Source organism: Oryx dammah, unplaced genomic scaffold (assembly GCF_014754425.2).
Source record: "Oryx dammah isolate SB20612 unplaced genomic scaffold, SCBI_Odam_1.1 HiC_scaffold_14, whole genome shotgun sequence".
Taxonomy (NCBI): Eukaryota; Metazoa; Chordata; class Mammalia; order Artiodactyla; family Bovidae; genus Oryx; species Oryx dammah.
Window position 1 is genome coordinate 44,518,128 of NW_024070198.1, and position 21,186 is coordinate 44,539,313.

The window sequence follows — 21,186 nt, forward strand, 5'->3', positions numbered from 1 at the left end:
AAAAAAATTCTGTACATGCGCCTGATGGCTTTTTTTTTTTTTTTAACAGCAAGCGCATATTTGGCAACACATAACAGTTAAGAGGATGGTCATCATTAATGCCTTTGGTATCCATGTAATAGCAGTGGTCATGAGAAACCACAGTGGATATAACACACAGTGTGGGTGTATTTCTTTATAAGTCAGCAGCAGTGAAAAGATTTATAATTTCCCTCTTCCTGACATCAGTGGGCAAGGGAGGCAGGCAGCCCCGTTGGCTTTGATGAAAAGACATTACACGTCCTATGCAGTTAATATGGGTTAACGGTTGTAATATCTTTACCCTGATGTCAGTTACAGCTGTTGCTTCATTCAGGTATGTCAGCAAAGTAAAGCTGAACACAGGGAGGACGCTCTGAAAGTCATCCACAGGACACTTTCCCTACGTCTTTTATGCTTGGTGCTGTTTCATCAAAACGATGGAAAGAAATTTATCATTTTTTTTCCTTATCTGCAATTTAGACCACAGACTTCTTTCTCTTCCCTTTCAAGCTTTGATAAGAATCACGCAGCCTTTTTGAAAATCCTAGAGGCAAGTCAAGTCTCCCCACTTCCGGCCCCTTCATCGAGGTCTTGACGTGTGAAGATCTGAGGGAAAGACGTCTGCTTGAAGTCACATTTCTGGCTGCAGCCTGGCAGGTCACAGCATCCCTGATGTGGATATGGTTCTCCTGCTTAGAGAAGCAAGAAAAAGGGGAAGAATTTCAACACCTCCCCTGCTACACACCCCAGACAACTACCTCAGACAGTCTCTTGGGGTCCCAGGATCAGAACTCAGCCTGAGGCGGCCAACAGGACTTGAAAGAAACCCTCCGTTCTGGGGGCGACGAGCCAACACTGTCGCTACACTCCATGTGGAGAAAACATTTGCGTGGAGGCGCCTGCTTCCCTAGCAGCCCGCCGGTGGGGAGGTGGAATCTCAGTGAAGTTTCTGACAGCCTGTGTTCCAGAGAAGTGGGGGACATCATGTCCACGTGAGACAGAGAAGACTGGAGAGACTTCCTCAGTGTTTCGGTCCATGGGGCGACTGGTTCAGCTCCGTGACAGCCGATCCCAAAAGGTTTCTATTTAGCTAGACATTCATGGGTCATGATCAAGTACTGATGAAAGTACAAATACCATGAGCTCTCTCACGGAGAACCATCTGCTGATGGACTCATTTTAATCACTTCACAGATCATTTCCTTTGCTTTCAATGCACACGCCAACACTCTCACACAAAGCCACAGTGAATCTTTTTTTTTTTTCCATCACTCTCCTTAACCCAGAACCCGCCTGTCTCCGCTCTCCGAGACCCCCCGGTGGGGTGAGGAGACTGCACATTTGCTTCCCTTGTTCTGCCTCTGACACGCCTCGTGTTCAGACTGTCAGCCACTTGGTAGAGTGGGAGACCAGGTCCACAAGCTGAGATTTTTATACCAGCAAGTGCTGACGTGGGAGAACTTCAGAAGGAAGAGGATTTTCAACCGCTCTTCAACCATTGGTTGTTTCGCAAATAGTTCTTTGAATGAGGAGCGTTTCATCTGAGCAAGCATTTGCTGACTCACCCCAAGAGCACACAGCTTCCAGGAAGTTGGGTTGGCAACAGACGCTGGCTAAAAAAACCCAGGCAATTGTTTTTCCATTATTCCATTACCAGCTGGCAGAGAGGACAAATCACCAAAATAGGAGTGTCTCCTTCAACGTGAAGGCACGGAGACTGCAGCAAGGCAGCCTGGTGCTGTGACCGTCTGCTCTGTCATCTCAAATGGTTCCAAATGTTGTCTGGTCTGAACTCATGAATATCAGCCACAGAACCTCTGCTCCTGAAACCTGCTTTATCACTGAAGGATCATTGCGTGCCAGAGCCCACACATGCTCAGATGCAAAGAAATCAGCTCCAGGACTGGATGTGAATACTGAAGTTATGATGATGATACATCCTATTATAATTTCAAAGTCTAGTCTTTCCCTAAGTCTGATGTTAATAAGAGAATCTAGCACATGGTGACCAGTTCCTGACAGAGCTTACAGGGATGGCTAATAGGATTCAGGCCTTTACTTCCATATTTATTATATTAATAACATTATTATATTCCTATGATGACCTCATTATAACAGAAAACCTGGATATTTGAAATTCACTTATCAGTATTGGGCTTCCCTGGGAGCCCAGATGGTAAAGAATCCACCTGCAAAGAGGGAGACCGGGTTTCGATCCCTGGGTTGGGAAGATCCCCTGGAGAAGGGAATGGCTACCCACTCCAGTATCCTTGTCTGGAGAATTCCTATGGACAGAGGAACCTGGTGGGCTACAGTCCATGGGGTCACAAAGAGTTGGACACAACTGAGCGATTAAGCACATCATTGGAAAAGACCCTGATGCTGGGAAAGATTGGAGGCAGGAGGAGAAGGGGATGACAGAGGATGAGATGCTTGGATGGCATCACCGACTTGATAGAAATGAGTTTGAGCAAGCTCTGGGATTTGGTGATGGACAGGGAAGCCTGTGTGCTGCAGTCCATGGGGTCACAAAGAGTTGGACACAACTGAGCAACTGAACTGAACTGAAGCACAGCAGCATTAAAAAACAACTATAATCATGGAGAAAAGAAATTAGTTGAGCAGAAACTAAAACTTAACTTGCATCCTTGTCCTGAGCTGGCTGTCCAGAGGAAAGCAAAGCTCAATAGACATCATAAATTCCTACCCACTACTTACCTCAGGCACCTTAGTTAAGAACTGTCCTCAGGAATACATAACTCGATGGCATTTAATCTCAAGTGGGCTTTTATTTATTCTTTAGATTTTAAGACTTGACATCAGGTTTGCAAAGGTAGGAAGCCCTTTCTGGGCATTTTTGAAAGGTGGCTCTACCCAGGCACTTTGAGATATTTAGATATTAACTGACACAAATCCACTTTTTAGAAAATGTCACAGAACAGTCTAGAAGTGGTTTGGCCCTGAATTTAAATTATTGGTTAGGAAAAGTATTGGAAATTCTCTGAAGATATTAAAGAAAAACAAGTAGAAGTTGTGATAAGATAGCTACCTACGAAAAACTGTCCTAAACTAATACCACGCATTTGATGAAAAATATTTTTTGTTTAAAAGTATTAAAAATGTAAACAGAAATTCAACATTGCATTCTAGAAGAGGCCTCATAAGTTCACCAAAACCAAATTAATCTTAAGGGCAAGCATAACCATGCTGTCAAAACTGTTTCTAAGAATGAGAAGAGCTTGAGAAAATACAAAGCCTGCAAAGCATCCAGTGTGTATGACTGATTTTTGCTGCAGCAACACCCACAGATTCTACAGTCTTGCCGGTGCATCTTCTCAGTGCCAAGCTGAGGGACTAAGAGATGATCAACCAGTGGTCTTGTGCTCAGAGTTTCTCAGCACACTCTACTTCCACGTCTAGGTAGGGATGATGAGAAACACTGTGGCTGTTCACTCTGGGCTGGACATCCTTCTAAGCGCTCAACTCACACTGGCTTATACTGCATTCCCATAGAAAACTGAAGGAGAAGGCACTGTAATGGTCTCCACTTGATGGAGAGAGATGAGCAGACTGAAGCAAGTGAAGTAACTAGCCATGCCAGCCCTTATTCATCCTACACGTCCCTATGCACCCTTCCTTGCCTTCTCTGTTAAAGTGGCTCCTGGCCCTTGAAATGTTTTCCCCGCAGCCCGCTCCCACGAGGCCAGGCTATGCCAGCAGAGGGAGCCTGAGAGGGACTGCAGGAAGAGAAGGGACCCGGCCATCCGGAAGCTCAAGGGCCCTTACCTGGTGGCTCGATCGATGGTCAGGTGGTGGTGGGCCAGGAGCAGGTCAGAGGTCGCCCCGGAACTTGGCAGCGTTTCTTTCTGAGCATCACCTGCATAGCTGCTTGGTTCATAACACAGAACATGGGATGGGGCAATGATGTTTGTAATAGTTGCATTTATTTCCATTTTTGGTAAAACTATTGTCCTTCACTCCCCACACACATTTATAAATAATGGACATTGTGGAGGAACAAATAGCAGAGTTGGAGCCATCAGGCCATTTTCAGCCATGCAGCTCTTTTGGTTGGGGGGTGGCTTGCCAAAAACACTGATGTGACCTACAGCTCTTTTCCAGCCAGTTCTGCCCTCATGGCTTCCGTAGATATACTCTTTTGCTGAATGAAGACAGGTGCTAGGAGTGGGGTGGGGTGGTAGGGGTGGCTCTGACCAGCTAAGGTCACCGAGAAACAGGTGCCCAATCTCTGACAGAGCAGCCACCTAGCTCCAAAGTTACCTCCAGTATTAATGGTACAGACAGTCCAGAGGGGTTTCAAACACACTGTGCAATGGTCCAAAATCTGGAGTTTGCAGAACTGGCAGAAGTTGGGAATGGTATTTTTAAAGTGATGTATTTAGGTCCTAGAAATCTGATGAAAAAGCAAGAAAAAATAAAAAACCATTCCCCAGGGATCTAAGCCCGTGAGCTCATAGAAGGCCTTTGTGCCTGGGAGGAAACGGTAGGAGTAAACATCAGAAGCAAAAGGTAAAACGCAGAAGTTGGAAAATGAAAGGACTGTATCAAGTGGGCTCTGTTGGGTTGATTACCCCACTGCAGTCTGAAGATCCATTTCCTCAAGGGTTATCATTTCTGCTTGGTTTAGGTCAGCAATTCAGGGAGCTATGCTTTGCTTTATGGGAAAAAAAAAAAAACATCAAAAGTAAAATAAGTGTTTCACGTCATGAAGACACGGTTAAGTTTAATGGTTTATCCAGCGTTTGAAGTCATCCCAGGTCCAGGTAGAGGGTCGGTGGGGCAGCCTGTGGTTAGACCGCGTTCCTTTGAAGGAGCTGGTCCAGTAATTGCTGGGGAAGCAGAGACAGAGACGTCAAGTTCAGACTCAGCATCTGGGAGCCACACACACGTCACCCCTGCTGGCGGCCGGGCTGTTACCTTTTTGAAGACCTCAGCCCGGAGTCTGTTACTCTGTAAGATCACCCTTTTCTTTTCTTCCTCTTTTTTTTTCCTAACTTCCGGCAAGTTATTATAGATTCTGAAACAAATGGAGAAAACATTTTGAAATGGTAGCGAGACAGCGTGCGTCTGCCGTGGCTCTGCCGCCTGTCTTGTCAGCAGGTGTTTACATTTCAAAGGGCAGATCAGCCGGCTCTGGACCACCCCATGTCTCTGAGACCCCTAGACCTGGGGCTCCCCTGACCGTCTGCAGACGGGGCTGCCCAGGTGGGGGCCATGCAGTCGATGGGACCCCACCCAGGGCAGAGCTGGAGGCGCCAGGGATTTCTTTAGAAGTCATGTTTCTTTCTTTCCACCCCCTTGCTTGTAAAATGAGAGATGCTGGGCCTACTGCTTTGGCCACTCAGTGTGCACGTGTGTGTGTGTGTTCAGTGAGTCGTGTTCAGTGAGTCGTGTCCAGCTCTTTGCGACCCCATGGACTGTACCCCACCAGCCTCCTTTGTCCATGGGATTTCCCAGCAAGCATACTGGAGTGGGCCGCCACTTCCTCTTCCGGGGGACCTTCCCAACCCAGGGGTCAAACCTGGGTCTCCTGCGTCTCCCGTCTAGGCAGGTGGATCTCCACCATCTGGGCCACATGGGAAGCCCCCTGAGTGTAAACTTACGTTTCACCAAATACTTTTTTTGCCTCTTAGCTTTTGTCTTCCTATGACTTGGAAAAGGAGCAGCGGACCTATGAATGTAGCTGGGGTTGTATTGGAGCAGCACACAGATGAAACGTGTCTGTCTGCCCCTTCACCTACTGCATTTCTAAGGAAGCTGTTTCCAAACACATCTTAGGCATAAGTATCACATGTTTGTGCAAAATTAGGAGCTTCCACGACACCCGCAGGGCCTCAGGGAGCCTCCTTCTGGGCCCTTCCTTCTTACTTCCCTACAGAGACTGCGTATGTACTGATGCCAAACAAGATTTTGGCTGGCCTCCATGGACAGAGAGGGGACGCTGCAGCCTGAGCTTTGAGGATGCTGTACTGGTGACACGTGACTGAACATCTCTTTTATTTTCCCTTATGTTTGAAAGCCCAACAAAATTTAACATGTTCCCCAATTAAAATAATAATTACAAAGTATGAAAAGATTGACGATGGCAACATTAGCAAGACATCGTCTTGGTTAATGGGTATTAGGCTAATCATCTTTTTTATGAGTTTATCTTTTGAAATTATCTTTTATGGAATATACAGCTGATTTACAGTATGGCTGTGATCAGTATGGCTGATCTATGGTGGTGGGTTAGTTTCAGGTGTACAGCAGTGAGTTAGCTTATACATGCATGTATATTCTTTTTCAGATAGGTTATTAAACAATACTGAGTCCACTTTGTGGTGCTGCACAGCAGGTCCTTGTTGATTATCTGTTTTACACACAGTAGTATGTATGTGTTAACCCCAAACTCCTAATTTATCCCTCCCCCCACCCTTTCCCCCTGGTAAGCATACATTTCTTTTCTAAGTCTGTGGGTCTATTTCTGTTTTACAGATAAGTTCATTTATATCATTATTTTTTTAGATTCCACGTCTAAGCAATGTCATATGCCATTTATCGTATGACCTTTGTCTGACCTACTTCACATAGTATGATCATCTCTAGGTCCATCCATGCTGCCGCACATGGTGCTATTTCATTCTTTTTATGGCTGAGTAATATTCCATCATATATATGTTTCACATCTTGATCCATTCATCTGCTGATGGACACTGAGGTGTCTTTCATGTCTTGGCTATGGTGAAGAGTGCTGCTATGAACATTGGGGTGCATGTATCTCTTCAAATTATAGTTTTCTCTGGGTATACATCCAGGAGTGGGCTTGCAGGATCATATGGCAGCCCTATTTTCCGTTTTTTAAGGATCCTCCTCCATACTGTTCTCCATAGGAACGATACCAATTGACATTCCCACCAGCAGTGTAGGAGGACCCCTTACTAGTCTAATCATCTGATACGAATTTTCCCAGGTAGCCCTCACAGCAGGTGGAAGAGATGTACAGTGTCCTTGTTATAGGAGTGAGGAACCCAGGCCCAGCGAGGTCAGGAGGCCAGTGACATCCCTCAGCTGGTGAATGAGGAGCTGGGAGCCCAGCCTTGGTCTGCTTGACTTCTTGCAACACTGACCCCCAGTCACACAGCAAAAAGTAACCCAGGGACTGCGTGCACCCATCAGAGTGCCTGGCACAGAGGGCATCAGCATGGTATGAATTAATGAGTACACACACGACTGCCAAACCCAGGAGCTGTTCTAGAAGGAACCAGGAGAAGGCCATCAGGATCAGTAAGAAAGATGACATGTCCCAAAGCTCCACAGTGGAAATCCTCCGGCCCCCATACAGACACATTGTCCCCACCTTAACCAGCTGACCATGGCGGGTGTTCAGGATAAAAATTCTGAGGCCTCAATCCTGGAGCTTCTGCTGCAGTATTTTCTTAAAAGAACATCCTTAATAAATTATGGTTCGTTTATGCAATGGACCATTCTGCATCAGTGAAGAAAATCATCCATATCTATATTCTCTGACATAGAAAGACCCCACAGACATAAAGTAAAAGAAGCAAGCTACAGGAAGATAATACACAGCATGATCCCATTTATGGTCAAAAATTAGACAACTGTAATATGTAACTAGTAAATGTCTGTTCAGGCAGAGAGAAAGGCCTGGAAGGGTATAAAGGATGCCTATATCTATGGTGTCTTTGGAGGCAGGGTAAGGTTGGGGAAATGGGGTAGAAGAGGGGATAGCTGGTCATGAGTGACTTCAGTTCTCTCTCCTGTGCTTGAATTTTTTAAATGAAAGTGCAATTTAGTAATAGAATTAATAACAAAGACACGAAAGAAAATAAAGCTCCATTATGATTCTGCGGGGGAGTGAAGTCCGAGAGCCGGGGTCTGAGTCCACTCAGGGCAGACCACAGAGTGCATGCCTCACCGACTGTATCCAAGGAGCCCCGGCTTCCAGCCAGGAAGTCATGATGGGCGACACAGCACCACTGGTCCTCTCGGAGGCTGTTCCATCTTCAGTAAGATGACAGGGTGATGCTCTGTCCACGGATGCTGCTTTGAGATCTAGCATTTTAATTTCAAGCCTCCACAATAGTGGCTTTGGGCTTTGGGACCAGGAAGGGACAATTTGGCTGAATTTTCCACCAAACTGAAAGAGGAATACTTTGGACATGAGGTATACACGGCTTCATACTTCTGAAACAGCAGGTCTCGACCCCCAGTGGCCCTTTCAAACCCCCAGTTAGAATGCTGTGAAGCCAGTGGTTAATGGGAGGGTTCCCCTCCTCCCCACTGACATTTTTTTTTTTTTTTTAATTTACAGAGAGGTTCCCTACAGATAATCAAAGCTGGCTAATGATCATGGAAACAATATAATCATGGGAAAAGCAGAGATTCTGTGCCTGGAGTGGGGAGAAATGTACTCTTCCTATTTCAATGGTTTCTCTAAGTTGCCCTATCAGTTTGGTTTAATTATTATAATTCCCCCTAGTGCCAGATACTTTATTATAAACTAATGACATGTTACTTGCATGAACTTGGCGAACTCTGCCGGGTTATTACGTGTGGATTGGGAGGCCTGAGCTCGGGAAGAATGGCAGCCTTTGTGTGCTGGTGAGAATGAGGGGGCGTCTAGAACTGCAACCAGCCAAGCAGGACACGGAGAGCTTGCGGCAGCCGGGCGCCAAGAAGGCCAGCTTGTGGCCCTCTGCGGCTCCGTGGCCCCCTCACACCATCCACCTCCAGGCCTGGAAGCTTTCCTGCAGGCCCGGAGATCCAGCTGCTCCCCCTCTTATGAAATTACCTGCGAAGGTGCACAGTGACAAATGGCACCTGCCCAGAGCAATGGCAGGAACATGCAGAAGCATTTCTGTTGAGTCTGGGGATCTCTTGGAGACCAATTAGCGGACTGGTTCAGAACTCAAGACCTACCACCATCCTAAGGGTTTTCCGAGAACGACATCAACATTCAGAGGTGCAATTCGGCAAAGGCACTCCTTTGGGCCAGCTTTTCAAATTCACGGCCGAGAAGAGCTCAGAGCTCAAATGTGGACCTAGAAGTAGTGGCCCCACTGGACTGTGCCTGCATCCAGCAAGCCACCTCTCCCTACCCCACTTTTTCAACCTCACACAAGAGAACCAAGTACCTTTTAGATCGCATGTGCATCTCCTTCTCTGAAATGTACCTTTCTTTGGGTTTGAACAAGTTATCTGGAAAAAAAAAAAAAGAAAGATGATTAATTTCAGAAGGTACAGATGTTGCACTTATCTAGAAAAACATCACGATGGGTTTGGTTGACTCTCTGTTATCCTTTCTTAATCTAAGATCAGCCTGTTATATACACAGCAGGACTCAGTAGACACACACCACAAATGATTGTATCAAAATTGACAACCTACAGGTTGGCCTTGACAACAGTCAAATACAGCATGAAGTTCAAGGTCAGCTTTAACAGACTTCAGAGGCAGTGACTCCTTTGCAGGCGTCATTGAGCAGTAAAGAGTCACAGTTCACAGGGGTCCTGCCAGGGTAGCACAAAAACGTGTTTCAGCATCACTCTGGGTGCAGGCCCGGGGAGGTGGTCATCCCATCTACAAAACAGTCACGCTAGGTCTCTGGTGCCTCTGAGGACACTGAGAGCAGAGCTTTCACTCACAACTGCAGTCTCCATCATGGGTTGCTAGCCTCGACTCCCTTTCCAAGGGAGAGGAATTAGTCCTTTCCAAGGTCAGAAAACATAACAGAAAGCAACGTAACAGTAACATCTGTCTAGCGTCCTTTGAGAAAGTGCCCAGTGGCTACACATCACTGAGTCTGGAATGTCTTTTAATGAGAGTACACACTGCTAATTGCAAGGATGTTTACAGATGGTACTCATAAAAATGGTCTGCATTTTTTTTTTAAGAAAGGAAAAAAAAATAGTAAGTACCCTTTTGATACAGCTCTGAGATTCCTGCTCTCAGGAATCTTGGCCCTATAGATTAGCCAAGAGTCTGGCACCCCAAAATGCTCCTGGGGTGCTTGCTGCATGGGGATGCATCTGAGTGGCTATCACACCAACTGCCCGGAACACCTGGATGGTAACCAGCACGCCAGCCTTCACTCGGCAGAAGTAGGTGGCGGCTCAGCATCCTCCAGTCATGGAACTAAGGCAGGCTCCTGGCGTCCCCAGCCAAGGCCCCACCAGGCTTCAGTCAGTTTACCCCCCTGGGCCTGTTTCCCGTTTTCAGCACTCCAGCAGAGCCACTTCAGATACCCCAAGCTTGAGAATATGCAGAATTTTTCAAGAATATACAAGAAGGTGGACCAGAGGCAAGGATATGAAGAAGTCTTTTCCTGCCTGAGGAACTACAACACAGCTCTGATTTACAATATGGAAATGGCACAGTGGCTGAGCTTGTCGTCTGTCTGGTTATAAACATAAAAGATGGTACCGTTACTCAACCTCAAAGACAAGATTCAAAGGAGAAACAAGAGAAAGGAGAAAGACATCGGAAGAATGTTCACAGTGAAGGGGAAACATCCCCAGTGTTTGGAAAGGCATTGGGCCACGTGAACCAGGAGAGTCAACCTCACCACGAGGACTCCGATCTGCCAAGACACCTCCCAGTGCCCACCCTCCCCTCTCGATCTAGACAGGGCCAGGCCAGAACCCAAGACCTCAAGAAGCGCCCAACAGCATTCCAAAGAAATGGGGGTGTTGCCAAGGCAGTCAGGGTCTCAGGCAAGCAAACGTGTCTGCCTACAGACTCCCACTCCAGGGAGAAGGAGCCGCCTGCAGATGTAGACTCCAGTCTGCACCAGCATTCCTCAGGAGCGACTCAGGATGAGGGAGAGGCTGGTGTGGACCGAGGCAGGGGCCCCAGGGGGATAGAAATGCTACAAATGGCCTGTAAAACACTTAGCAATCTCAGCTCAATTGCATGCGGTCTCCCCGCAGATATTAGCTCTGCTTTTGTTTCGGTTCAGTTTGATTTATTTCTTTTGAGCACCTGATACCACAGTGAAGCTTTGGTCTCATTTCCAAGAGGAAACACAAGCGAATGTGAGCCCTGGGCACCTCCTCAGTTTTGTTTTCTGAACTCTTCTCCACCCGCTGTGCCTCAGCACAAGTTTAAATTCTGGGCCCAGCAGCAGACGTAGGTGCAAAACAAGCAGGTCTGCGTCCAGGAGTGCAGACCCCAGCCGGCAGGCTCCAGCCCACGCCTCGTGCTGGTCGCTGTTGACTTTGAGTTTTCCTAACAGCACCAGGCTCATTGGATGAGCAATGGAGGCTTTCAGGATGCAAAGGAAGAGAGGAAAAGAACAAAACTCTGCCTCCCTGGAGGAAGTGGTTAGAAACAAATCACTGTGTGTTGCAATGGCTCCCGACCTCACTAGAGCCAAAAAAGAAAAAAGCCCATTTGGCACTTTGAGAGGGAAGGCGGCCGGAAGAGGGAGGGGTCAGTGTGACACCGGAGGGTCAGCACTACTAGTTATAATAAGCTGCTAGCATTTATCGGACCTCAATAGGTCTTCACAGCAACCCTGTGACATGCTCATAATTTTTGCATTTCAGGGACAGAAAATCAAAGTTCAAAGGGCCAAGGGTCTCCTGCTCTGGGTCACTCAGTGAATGAGTGAGCGACAGAGCTGGGTTTCAGTCCAAACCAGTCTGTCCAGCCCTGCCCACACACCCTCAATCTCAGAACATAGTCACCAATCTATGTTTTCAGAACCCATCTTTTGGGAGCCCTGACACGTGCTGGTCAATTTCCCAGGCATCATTCCAAAATGTCTTGCTCTTCCCCCTTGCTCCTCCAGGGATGCTCAGAAGAAAAAAGCACTGATAAGATCTTGCTACCCTGAGACTTCATGATTGAGGGAGGAGCTGGACAAGGAACAGACCAGCTACAAGCTACCAGGGGAGTGTTGTGATGAAAATGAATCACTGGCCACTTGGTCAAGTGGGTCCTGGGGGTGGTCAGGAAGGTCTCTGGGGGAGGATATATGTTACTATGACCCTAATGAGCTGGCTGCGGGGGCCAGTAGAGGGAAGAGTGAGGAAGGATCAGGGGGCCATGGTGCATCCGGTGCTAGGAAGGAGAGCATGAGAAGGCAGGTGGGGAAGAGAGCTGAGAGCAAAGACCGCTGTGGTTCTCCACCCAGGCCACACTCCACCACCGCTGGCAGAGTCTGACCATGATTCCCACGCATGGGCACTGGGATCTAAACCAGAATCTCCCATGGTTCTAGTGGGCACCATGTAATAGGGAAGAATGCATCTGACCCTGTGTTAGGTCTGTTTCATCAGCCTTTGTATTCTACTGCTTTTCCTTTGAGTTAAGAATGTTCCCCAAAGCCTGAAATATACAGGAGAGCCCTTTGTCAAGGCTCTGACCTTTAAGGGTGTAACATTCGTCCATTCATATAGAGATGAAAAGTTGCAAAGCAGAAAATAACATTTGTCCTGTTGGAGGTTTACAGGAACCTCATGACACCTGCAAGAACAAAGGATTCCCACACCAAGAAGTTTGCCAAAGCCAACACCTCCCTCACTTGCCATGCCTTTAGAAATGCTTTGCTGAAACTCTTAGGGGAGTATGGACTTTTCAGGGGCACGAGCCACCCATTTTCCTTATACGGCCCTCCAATAAACCTTTCTCTGCTCCAGACCCCTATATTTTGGGTATTGTTGGGCCACACTATGTGTTGGGCACACAACTTGCATTTGGTAACTGCTGGAGGTAGGAACCATCCTTGTTGGGTTTTGCAAGTCTATTAAGGAGAATTTCAAGTCTGTTAAGTGTTCCTTCAGAGTAAGAGACAGAGAACCACGTGAGGTTTTAAGTAGGGGCTCTGATTTGGATTCCCAAAGGATGGCTCCAGCAGCTGTTCAGAATACACACCAACTGGGTAGGAGTAAGGGCTTCCCCAGTGGCTCAGACGGTAAAGAATCCATCTGCAATGCGGGAGACCTGGGTTCGATCCCTAGGTTGGGAAGATCCCCTGGAGGAGGAAACGGCAATGCATTCCAGTATTCTTGCCTGGAGAGTCCCCATGGGCAGAGGAGCCTGGTGGGCTACAGTCTATGGGGTCTCAAAGAGTCAGACATGACTGAGTGACTAAGCATGCAGGTAGAGTACATTCAAACATGGCTGCAGGGAGACAGGTCAGACCATTGTGGCTGGGTAAGCAGTGCTCAGCACAACTAGGAAATAGGAGGACTCAGGACTCAGCTACACCCACGGAACACGAACAAAGAGGGCTGTGAAGGTGGGACAGAAAACCAGATTTTAAGGGGGAGGGAGGGAGGGGGAGTTTGGGGTTAGCAGGGGCAAACTATTATATATAGAATGCATAAGCAACGAGGTCCTACTGTATAGCACAGGGACTATATTCAACACCTTATGATAAACTATAGTGGAAAAGAATATGTGTGTATATATATGTATAACTGAATCACTTTGCTGTACAGCAGAAATTAACGTAATGTTGTGAATTAACTATAGTTGAATAAAATAGAAAGAAAGGAAAGAAAAACAGGCTTTGGGTTGGAGCCACCCTTCATTTGACTGTTTGACTTTCACCTGTTTGGTGCTCAGTAGCCTCAAGGATCAGTAAGACAAAGGACTCGCAGCCCAGGGCGAGAGCCAGATACACGTGGCCTTCAGGTGTCACTACTGACATCTGCATAGGGAGAGGGCTCATGGGGGCTGTGCAGTCCATCAGGGAAGGGATGCAACTGGGGAGACTTCACAGAAGGACACAGCTGAACTGAATCTGAAGACTAAAGTGGTGTCCTGATAGCGAGAGGGAGTCCAGGAGTAAGGTGGCCCCGGGCAGAAACACAGCGAGACCACAAGGACCAGCCTACAGCGAGAGATGGCTCTTCAAGGAAATAGGCAGCCAGCTCTGCTGGGGACCTCATTTTACAGGATGGAAACCATCCTGCACGCACTGTACTCAAAGACACAGCGAAAGCCCATCTATCCAGACCCTTTTAATGGGAATTCTGCCTTTATAAAATTAAAGTGACTGGTGAGAACAATTTTCAGCCAGCTTATGGATCTTTTATGGATTTTCCTTGAAGCTTCCTGTATTCTAATTCACTAATATGGAGGAAAGAACTGAGGCTGTATTTATGTCCCATTATCATTCAAATAGAGCAGGTTTTTTTCCCCCCTTAATACAATTACTAAGGTAGTTAATTGCCCATTTCTGTCTTTCTGGAAAATTCTTTTTCTTTTTTTTGTAAACCTGAGTTTCTGATGTCTGGCTCATTATTGTATCCAAACTACTAGCCTATTGCTAAGTTCATGAGTTAAGGCCAGACACACAGTGTGAGCAAACAACCAGCTACCAAGATTTTGGTGCTTCTGAGGCTGTTCTTGTGGAGCAGCTGAGTACAAGCCTGACGTCGCATTAATCTCTATAATAAACACACGTGGGTGTTTATCACAACCCTCATCTCATGTGTGCAAATATGCGTGCACACACAGGACAGGTGGCCTGAACACTCAGCCAGCCAACGGTGTTACCAGAAGCAGCAACGGTCACCTGGACACCAGCGTGATGCGGTTTATGAGGCCAGAGCTCATTTTCCTCCGCACAGAGTCCTTATCTACAGCTCTGATTGCAAAGCTTCATTTTTCCTATTGAACAAGTAATCTAAACGATAATCAAGTTCACACTGGATTTATTAGTGCAGTGCCCTTGCAGAAGCGGATTTTCAGCAGTCACCCTGAGCACTGTGAAGAATCTTTTAGAATGTGCTTCCCCCAGGTTACGGACACCAAAGCTAAGGGATGCCTGTTCGAGAGAATCCAGCCAGGAGCCAACAAGCCAGTTTGGAGTAGAGAGGCCAAGTCTACACTGCCCAGTATCTTCTAAGAAAGACATGGCCTATCCAAAGGAATGGAAATGGGGTATGTGTCTTAGGGAAGAAAATCTCTAGAGGATTTTTACCCTAAGAAAGAGGCCCCAGTAGGTGTGTATTCTAAGCTCACAAGGGAGGCTGTTCACTATGTCAGTTTCAAAGCCAGTGAGCAGCTGGCCTTCCTGGGGCTGGAATAACTGCATCGTGGTTTCCAGGGGTTGGATCCAGCCACTTGCGCATCATCTCCATTCCGCTTGCCTCGCTGGGATCTCTAATTTGCTGACACAGGCAACAGCCGAGGGTCTACCTTGGACTAATTAGCCCTCCAGAAACTAAACGGTGTGTATTGCACCATAGAAAGGCTAGTTAAAGACTCATAGGTTGTTCACCTCCAAAGTGCTCTTGTGATGATAAAATCCTGTGCTGGATAAACATCGTCATTTTTCTGAAATCCTTCTATGCTTCTGTGGGACCCTGAAGGACAGTTGCACATGGTGAGCCGCCCATTCCAAGCACCTGGGTAGTGGGTGGAGGTTGTGTGTTTCATTTACATAAAAATAACGCTCTACAACAACGAGAAAAATGACCAGTCAGACCCAAAAGAGAGATACTAATGTCACAGTTTAGAGATGCAAGGAGGCTCTCAGATCCTTCGGGTAAAGGCATCCAAAATTAAGAAATGAAAAAGAAACCAGAGGTCTGCAGAGAAATCTATTTCTCTTCCCATGCTCATGTCAAGGAATGAGGCATCATGGGCTTCTGGTTAATGCAAGTGAATTGTTCTCTCTGCAGAGAGCTTGGTTCCTGCACATGCAGTCTGACCCTCGAGTTTCCAGCAGAATCACTATCCTGGGGACTCTGTGAACACGGTGCTGGGCGCTAAAGGATGGATTTGAGAAAGGGTCTGCCCCTGGGCGTGGGCTTCCCAGGTGGCTCAGCTGATAAAGAATCTGCCTGCAATGCAGAAGACCCAGATTTGATGCCTGGGTTGGGAAGATCCCCTGGAGAAGGATATGGCAACCCACTCCAGTAGTCTTGCCTGGAGAATTCCATGGACAGAGGAGCCTGGTGGGCTACAGTCCACGGGGTCGCAAAGAGTCAGACACAACTGAGCATGCACACTTGTTGACAGTGACCTGGCCCAGGCATGGGGCGGGGGAAGGGGTATGAGAAGGGCCCACCAGGCACTCTGGAGCCCCACGCACCTCCCCACACATCTTCACAAGGTAGAATCCTTGATGCAATATGGGCAGACCAGGGACCATGGCTTCAGTTCTCCCAGCTAGAAAAACCAGATCCCCAAGTCAAACTGTTTAAAAGGAGTCTTACCACAATTCCGTTGCTCTCTCTCTCAGACCCAAGAGCTCCATCAAAAGCTGCTTCCCCGTCGGTGCCCCAGGGTCCTGTCCTTTATGGCTCTAGATTCAGTTTACTTGGCTATCAGCCGTAAGAAGCCCCTGAACAGGCTGAAATCATGCAAATTCAGTTCACCTGGCTGTCTGCGGTAGCAGAGACTCGAAGACCAACTCAGATCCCCACACAAGACCAGATGCTCACACACTGAACCCTCAGCAAGAGCTCCCATCAATTGCCTAAAATGTGCATTTTTCCCCCCTGGGTTCAGCAAAACAAGGTGTAGCATTACTCACCATGAGCACATTGGTGAATTTAAAGGTGACCCAAAGGAGCTAGGGAGCTTTACCAGCCTCTAAGGTTTAATGACCCCAGTTCTCAGTGACCTCACTACCCATGGCAGGGAATCATCATTGGTTTCTGCTTCATGAAAATCATACAAGTGTTAGCACATTAAACATCATGTTTTTATGATGTACCTTTGATGCTTCCTTTGGCCTGCCTGACCCTCCACACCATGAAAGAGGTGTCCACTTGGGATCCAAGTCTGAAGACCTGAATCAGGTTAGGCCTCAGCTTGGTGCTCTGTGCCCTGGAACTGGCCGCTCAAGCTTGCTGGCCCCCTGTTCCTCCTCTGCTCCGTGCGGGGACAGCATCTGCCTTAAAGGTCCTAGGAAGGTCTCACAGGAATGGTCCATATGAGCATGGACTATAACCTTGGAGACGCCAGTGGCAGCCACAATGCTAACAGCCACCATTCTCCAAGCATCCCCTGCCCTGGCCCCCATTTGTGACTCAGTTCATCCCATGACTCAGGAAAGCAGGTGTTTTCCTCTTTACAGATGAGCAGAGGTCTCGAAGGTCAGTCACTTAACCTCAGGTCTCAAAGGAAGCAGCTAAGAGGCCTGAGAATCGAGTCATTGATGGAATCAATGGGCTGTTTATTCTCTGCAGTAGATAGAAGGCCATGGTTCTCAAAGTGGGGCTGACGTTCTCACAGAAAGGCCGACATCTGGGCAGCGTCTGCTTCCCCTTCATTTCCTGAACCAGCAGCACCAGCGTCACTGGGGAACTTGTGACAAATGAAAGTTCTCACCCCTGCCCCAAGTCAGCCGCATCGAAAGTTCCAGTGCTGGATCAGTGTCCTGTGAGCTCTCCAGTCCTGCAGGGGATTCTGACTTGCTCCTGTTTGAGGACCACTGAGAGCCGACAACAAGAAAGATAAGGAAAACAGCCAGTCCCTCCAGGGGTTTCCAGGCTTTGAGGAAGGATTGCCAGATATCATACAGGAAGCCCAGGAAAGTCTGCATTTCAGATCAACAGTGAAACAGTTTTAGCATAAGTATACCCTATACTCTTAGTGAAGCCTCTCGATGAAGGTGAAAAAGGAGACTGAAAAAGTTGGCTTAAAACTCAACATTCAAAACAATGAAGATTGTGGCATCTAGTCCCTTCACTTCATGGCAAATAGATGGACAAAAAAGGAAACACTGACAGACAAAATCACTGTGGACAGTGACTGCAGCCACAGAATTAAAAGACACTTGCTCCTTGGAAGAGAAACTATGACAAACCCAGAGAGTATATTAAAAAGCAGAGACATCACTTTGTTGACCAAGGTCCATATAGTCAGAGCTATGGTTTTTCCAGTCGTCATGTATGGATGTGAGAGTTGAACCATAAAGAAAGCTGAGCACTGAAGAACTGATGCTTTCAAACTGTGGCGCTGGAGCAGATTCTTGAGAGTCCCTTGGACAGCAAGGAGATAAACCAGTCCATCGTAAAGGAAATCAACCCTGAATATTCATTGGAAGGACTAATGCCAAAGCTGAAACTCCAATACTTTGGCCACCTGATGCAAGGAGCTGACTCATTAGAAAAGACCCTGAGGCTGAGAAAGATTGAAGGTGCTAGAAGAGGGCGAAGGAGAATGAGATGGTTGGATGGCATCACTGACTCAATGGACACGAGTCTGAGTAACTCTGGGAGATGGTGAAGGACAGGGAAGCCTGGAGTGCTACAGTCCATGATGTAGCAGAATCGGACACGACTTAGCCACTGAACAATAATATTTTATGCAATATTTGGGACCTGCTTATGCTAAAAGAGGTTTTGATGCCCTGAAATGCAAATTTAACTGGGCATCCTATATTTTTACGTAGTGAATCTGGCATCCCTATTTTGAGTGTGTGAAGAAACTCTCCCTGCCGTGGCAACAGGTAATCAGGTCACTGGTTCCAGAGCCCCCACGGGCATCATCTGATGCAGCTGCCTGCATCATGGGGAAGGCAAGCCTCTGCCCCAGTTCCACAGTTACTTCTCTGGCAGCTTACTGCTCCTCTGCCATTTTTCAGCCCTTGGTGTGGGGAACACCACCCGCCCTGGTTATTTCACATTGTGACATTGGTGAAGTGCTTTCCAAGGGGGTTTTGACTTGCTCCTCTTTCTCCACTGGACTCCACTGGGTGACAGTGTGATGGCCTTGTGACAGATTCCAGGGGAGCCCACATGGAGAGAGGTCCAGCACCTGTCAGTGGACAAGCTTTCAGGGAGGCAAGCTGGCCACAGTCTGTGAAACTGGCACCACACCCTGCCACCCAGAGGACCCCAGGCTCCTCAGTCATTGCTTTCTGGCTCTGCCAGACCAAAGGGATTCAGATAAGGAGAATAAGACCTTCTTCTCATGGTCTCAGATTTTTGTGGGAAATGGCAGATGGAAATTCCAGTTGGGGCTTCTTTAGCAAAGCATGGTATCGGGTTGGCCAAAAAGTTTGTTAGGGTTTTTCCTTCACATCTTTTAGAACAAAACCTGAATGAACCTTTTGGCCAACCCAATAGATAGTCTTAAAAGCAAAGATTACTAGAGCTATGTTTCCAAAATGGATGCTCAAGAATTAGATAAAAGCATTCCAAGGTCAAAGAAGTTTAGAGAAAACAAGCTTGAAGAAATTTAAGCAGGCTTCATTGTTGCAGGACTTATCAATGCCTTTAACATACATGGGCATTGTAAACCTCCCAGAGAATACAGCTTACAAAATAATCCAAAGGAACTGGTCTCCCTCTTGAATGCATTTTTGATTGTCTAGGCTTAAGGATGATGGAGGGGAAAGTGGCAATTGCAGAACATTAGCAAGTTATAATTAGTTTTCAGTTTTCAAAGTTATTATTTGTGGCTATAAAATAGGATTTTAAATATATAAAATGTGCTATACTGCTTTCACATTTTCTTAAGAATGTGTGGGTGTGTGTGCACGAGCACGTGCATGTGTGGGCTGAATGGCAAGTTTAAATTAGTCATGTAAAGAAACTATGGCAATGGCTCAAGTCATACTTCACCATAAAACAGCAACATCTAGAACACGTCTGAATGGCTAGCTGTTGATCTGGGAGTCACTGCTTGCTTAGTTCCAGGGTTTCCCAGCATTATTTAGAGAACCACAAAATATGGTGATTTATAGATGATGAATAAACTTTCATTCTGGTTGCCAAGTAGATTTATATCCTTAGTGTCACTGAAAGGTTTATTACTGAACTGCACTGGGGGATAAAAGGGAAATCATTTGGAAAATAAAATCCAGGCAATTGGGCGAGTTCCCATGAAGACGTTTTTCCTTACCACTCTGCAATTCTGTGTTTTAACCTTGCATTATTTTAATTGGAAATAACACTGTCCTGCAGATCTACTTCTAATCAATATACATAAATTGATCTTTTCTTCCTGTGCTTTTTAGGAGAAAAAAAAAAACAGCACACAATACCTTTTATCTTTGGTCTGCAAAGGATACCAATAACAGCAACATGCAAATATCTTTCAATCAGGGAAACAGTCTTTTAGCTAAATCATGCTTCTTGTTTTCTTTGCAGACTGATGAAGTAACAATTGACTTTTATCTGATAAGCACATTTTAAAATCCCTTTGTGGGCAATGGGAGAACTGGCCCCAAATATTTTTTCGGATGATTGATGGAAAAATATCCAGGAGATCAGATTGGAGATTGTAGGGATGGTGTGGCCAGCACTGGCTGCGTGATGAACAGCCCACTTTTATTACTGCGATGACTTCTCCAGCTATCTCATATCTTCTGGGTCACTTTTCTAGCTTGACGCTCAGGGAATGCAAATTAATTTTAATACTTGTTCTAGCCAAAAATCATCAGTGAAAGCAGATCGGCTAGAGAAGGAATTCTGCAGTACCTTCCGGAGAATTCCGCTCCTCTACTGGCCCGTGATCTGAATGGCTGCGCTTGGCTCACCTTGGAAAGTGTGGATAATGCAATTCAGATTAAGTTGCTTGGCTCTGCACACACAGCAGAGCTTGTCAGGGTGACTTGGTGTAGTGTGCCCCCACTGGCACTTACAATCCAGGGAGATTTTGCTGGCATGCTCACAGGACTATAATCCAAAGTGGAAAGGTAAGGAGGTAGGGCATCTAAGAGAGATACAAGAGGTGGGAGTGTTCCAATAGCAGAGGTGGGGAGGTGGAGACTGGATGGATAGTCAGGGAGGGCTTCCTGGAAGAAAGGCCTTCCTGAAACCATCTTCCTGATGGATTTCCTACACATTCACGGGTTAGGAGACCATCAGAAAGAGCCATGAGGACCACTCCAATTGTCAAGGGAAAGAAACTGAGATGGAGGCAGGCCGACCTGGGATGTTTCAGCATCCCTGGCTTTCTGACCATCTGTGGCACTGAATACAGGGAGTGACAGTGATTTGCATGAGTGAAGGGCTCGACTTCACAGCCAAAGGCACCGCATCGTGACAGGAATCAGCGGCAAGAGCCTTGGAGGTGAGAGATTGAGACTGAGGCTGGGCTTAAGCTGGGCTAGGGAGGTTAGGCAGGATGCTGCAGGGCAGGAGAGGGACAGACAAAATTCCATCGGCTGTTTGTGGGTACCGATGGCGCATGCTCCCAGGGGTAAGGAAGGACAGCCTGTCAGAC

The 21,186-nt window shown here is 46.9% G+C and overlaps 1 protein-coding gene across 2 annotated transcripts in view; it reads right to left on the reverse strand.

Annotated features, from left to right (window-relative positions):
* Positions 1-3,952: 3,952 nt before the first annotated feature.
* The window catches only part of CUNH10orf90 (chromosome unknown C10orf90 homolog), a 245,640-nt gene continuing 228,406 nt past the window's right edge, over positions 3,953-21,186 (reverse strand). For both annotated transcript variants that reach the window (XM_040254436.1, XM_040254435.1), the window contains 3 exons: positions 9,180-9,243; positions 4,960-5,059; positions 3,953-4,871 (listed from right to left, as the gene is read on the reverse strand). In XM_040254436.1, coding sequence (XP_040110370.1) covers positions 4,833-4,871; positions 4,960-5,059; positions 9,180-9,243 — 203 coding nt within the window. In that variant the 3' untranslated portion in view covers positions 3,953-4,832. The remainder of the gene's footprint in view (positions 4,872-4,959; positions 5,060-9,179; positions 9,244-21,186) is intronic.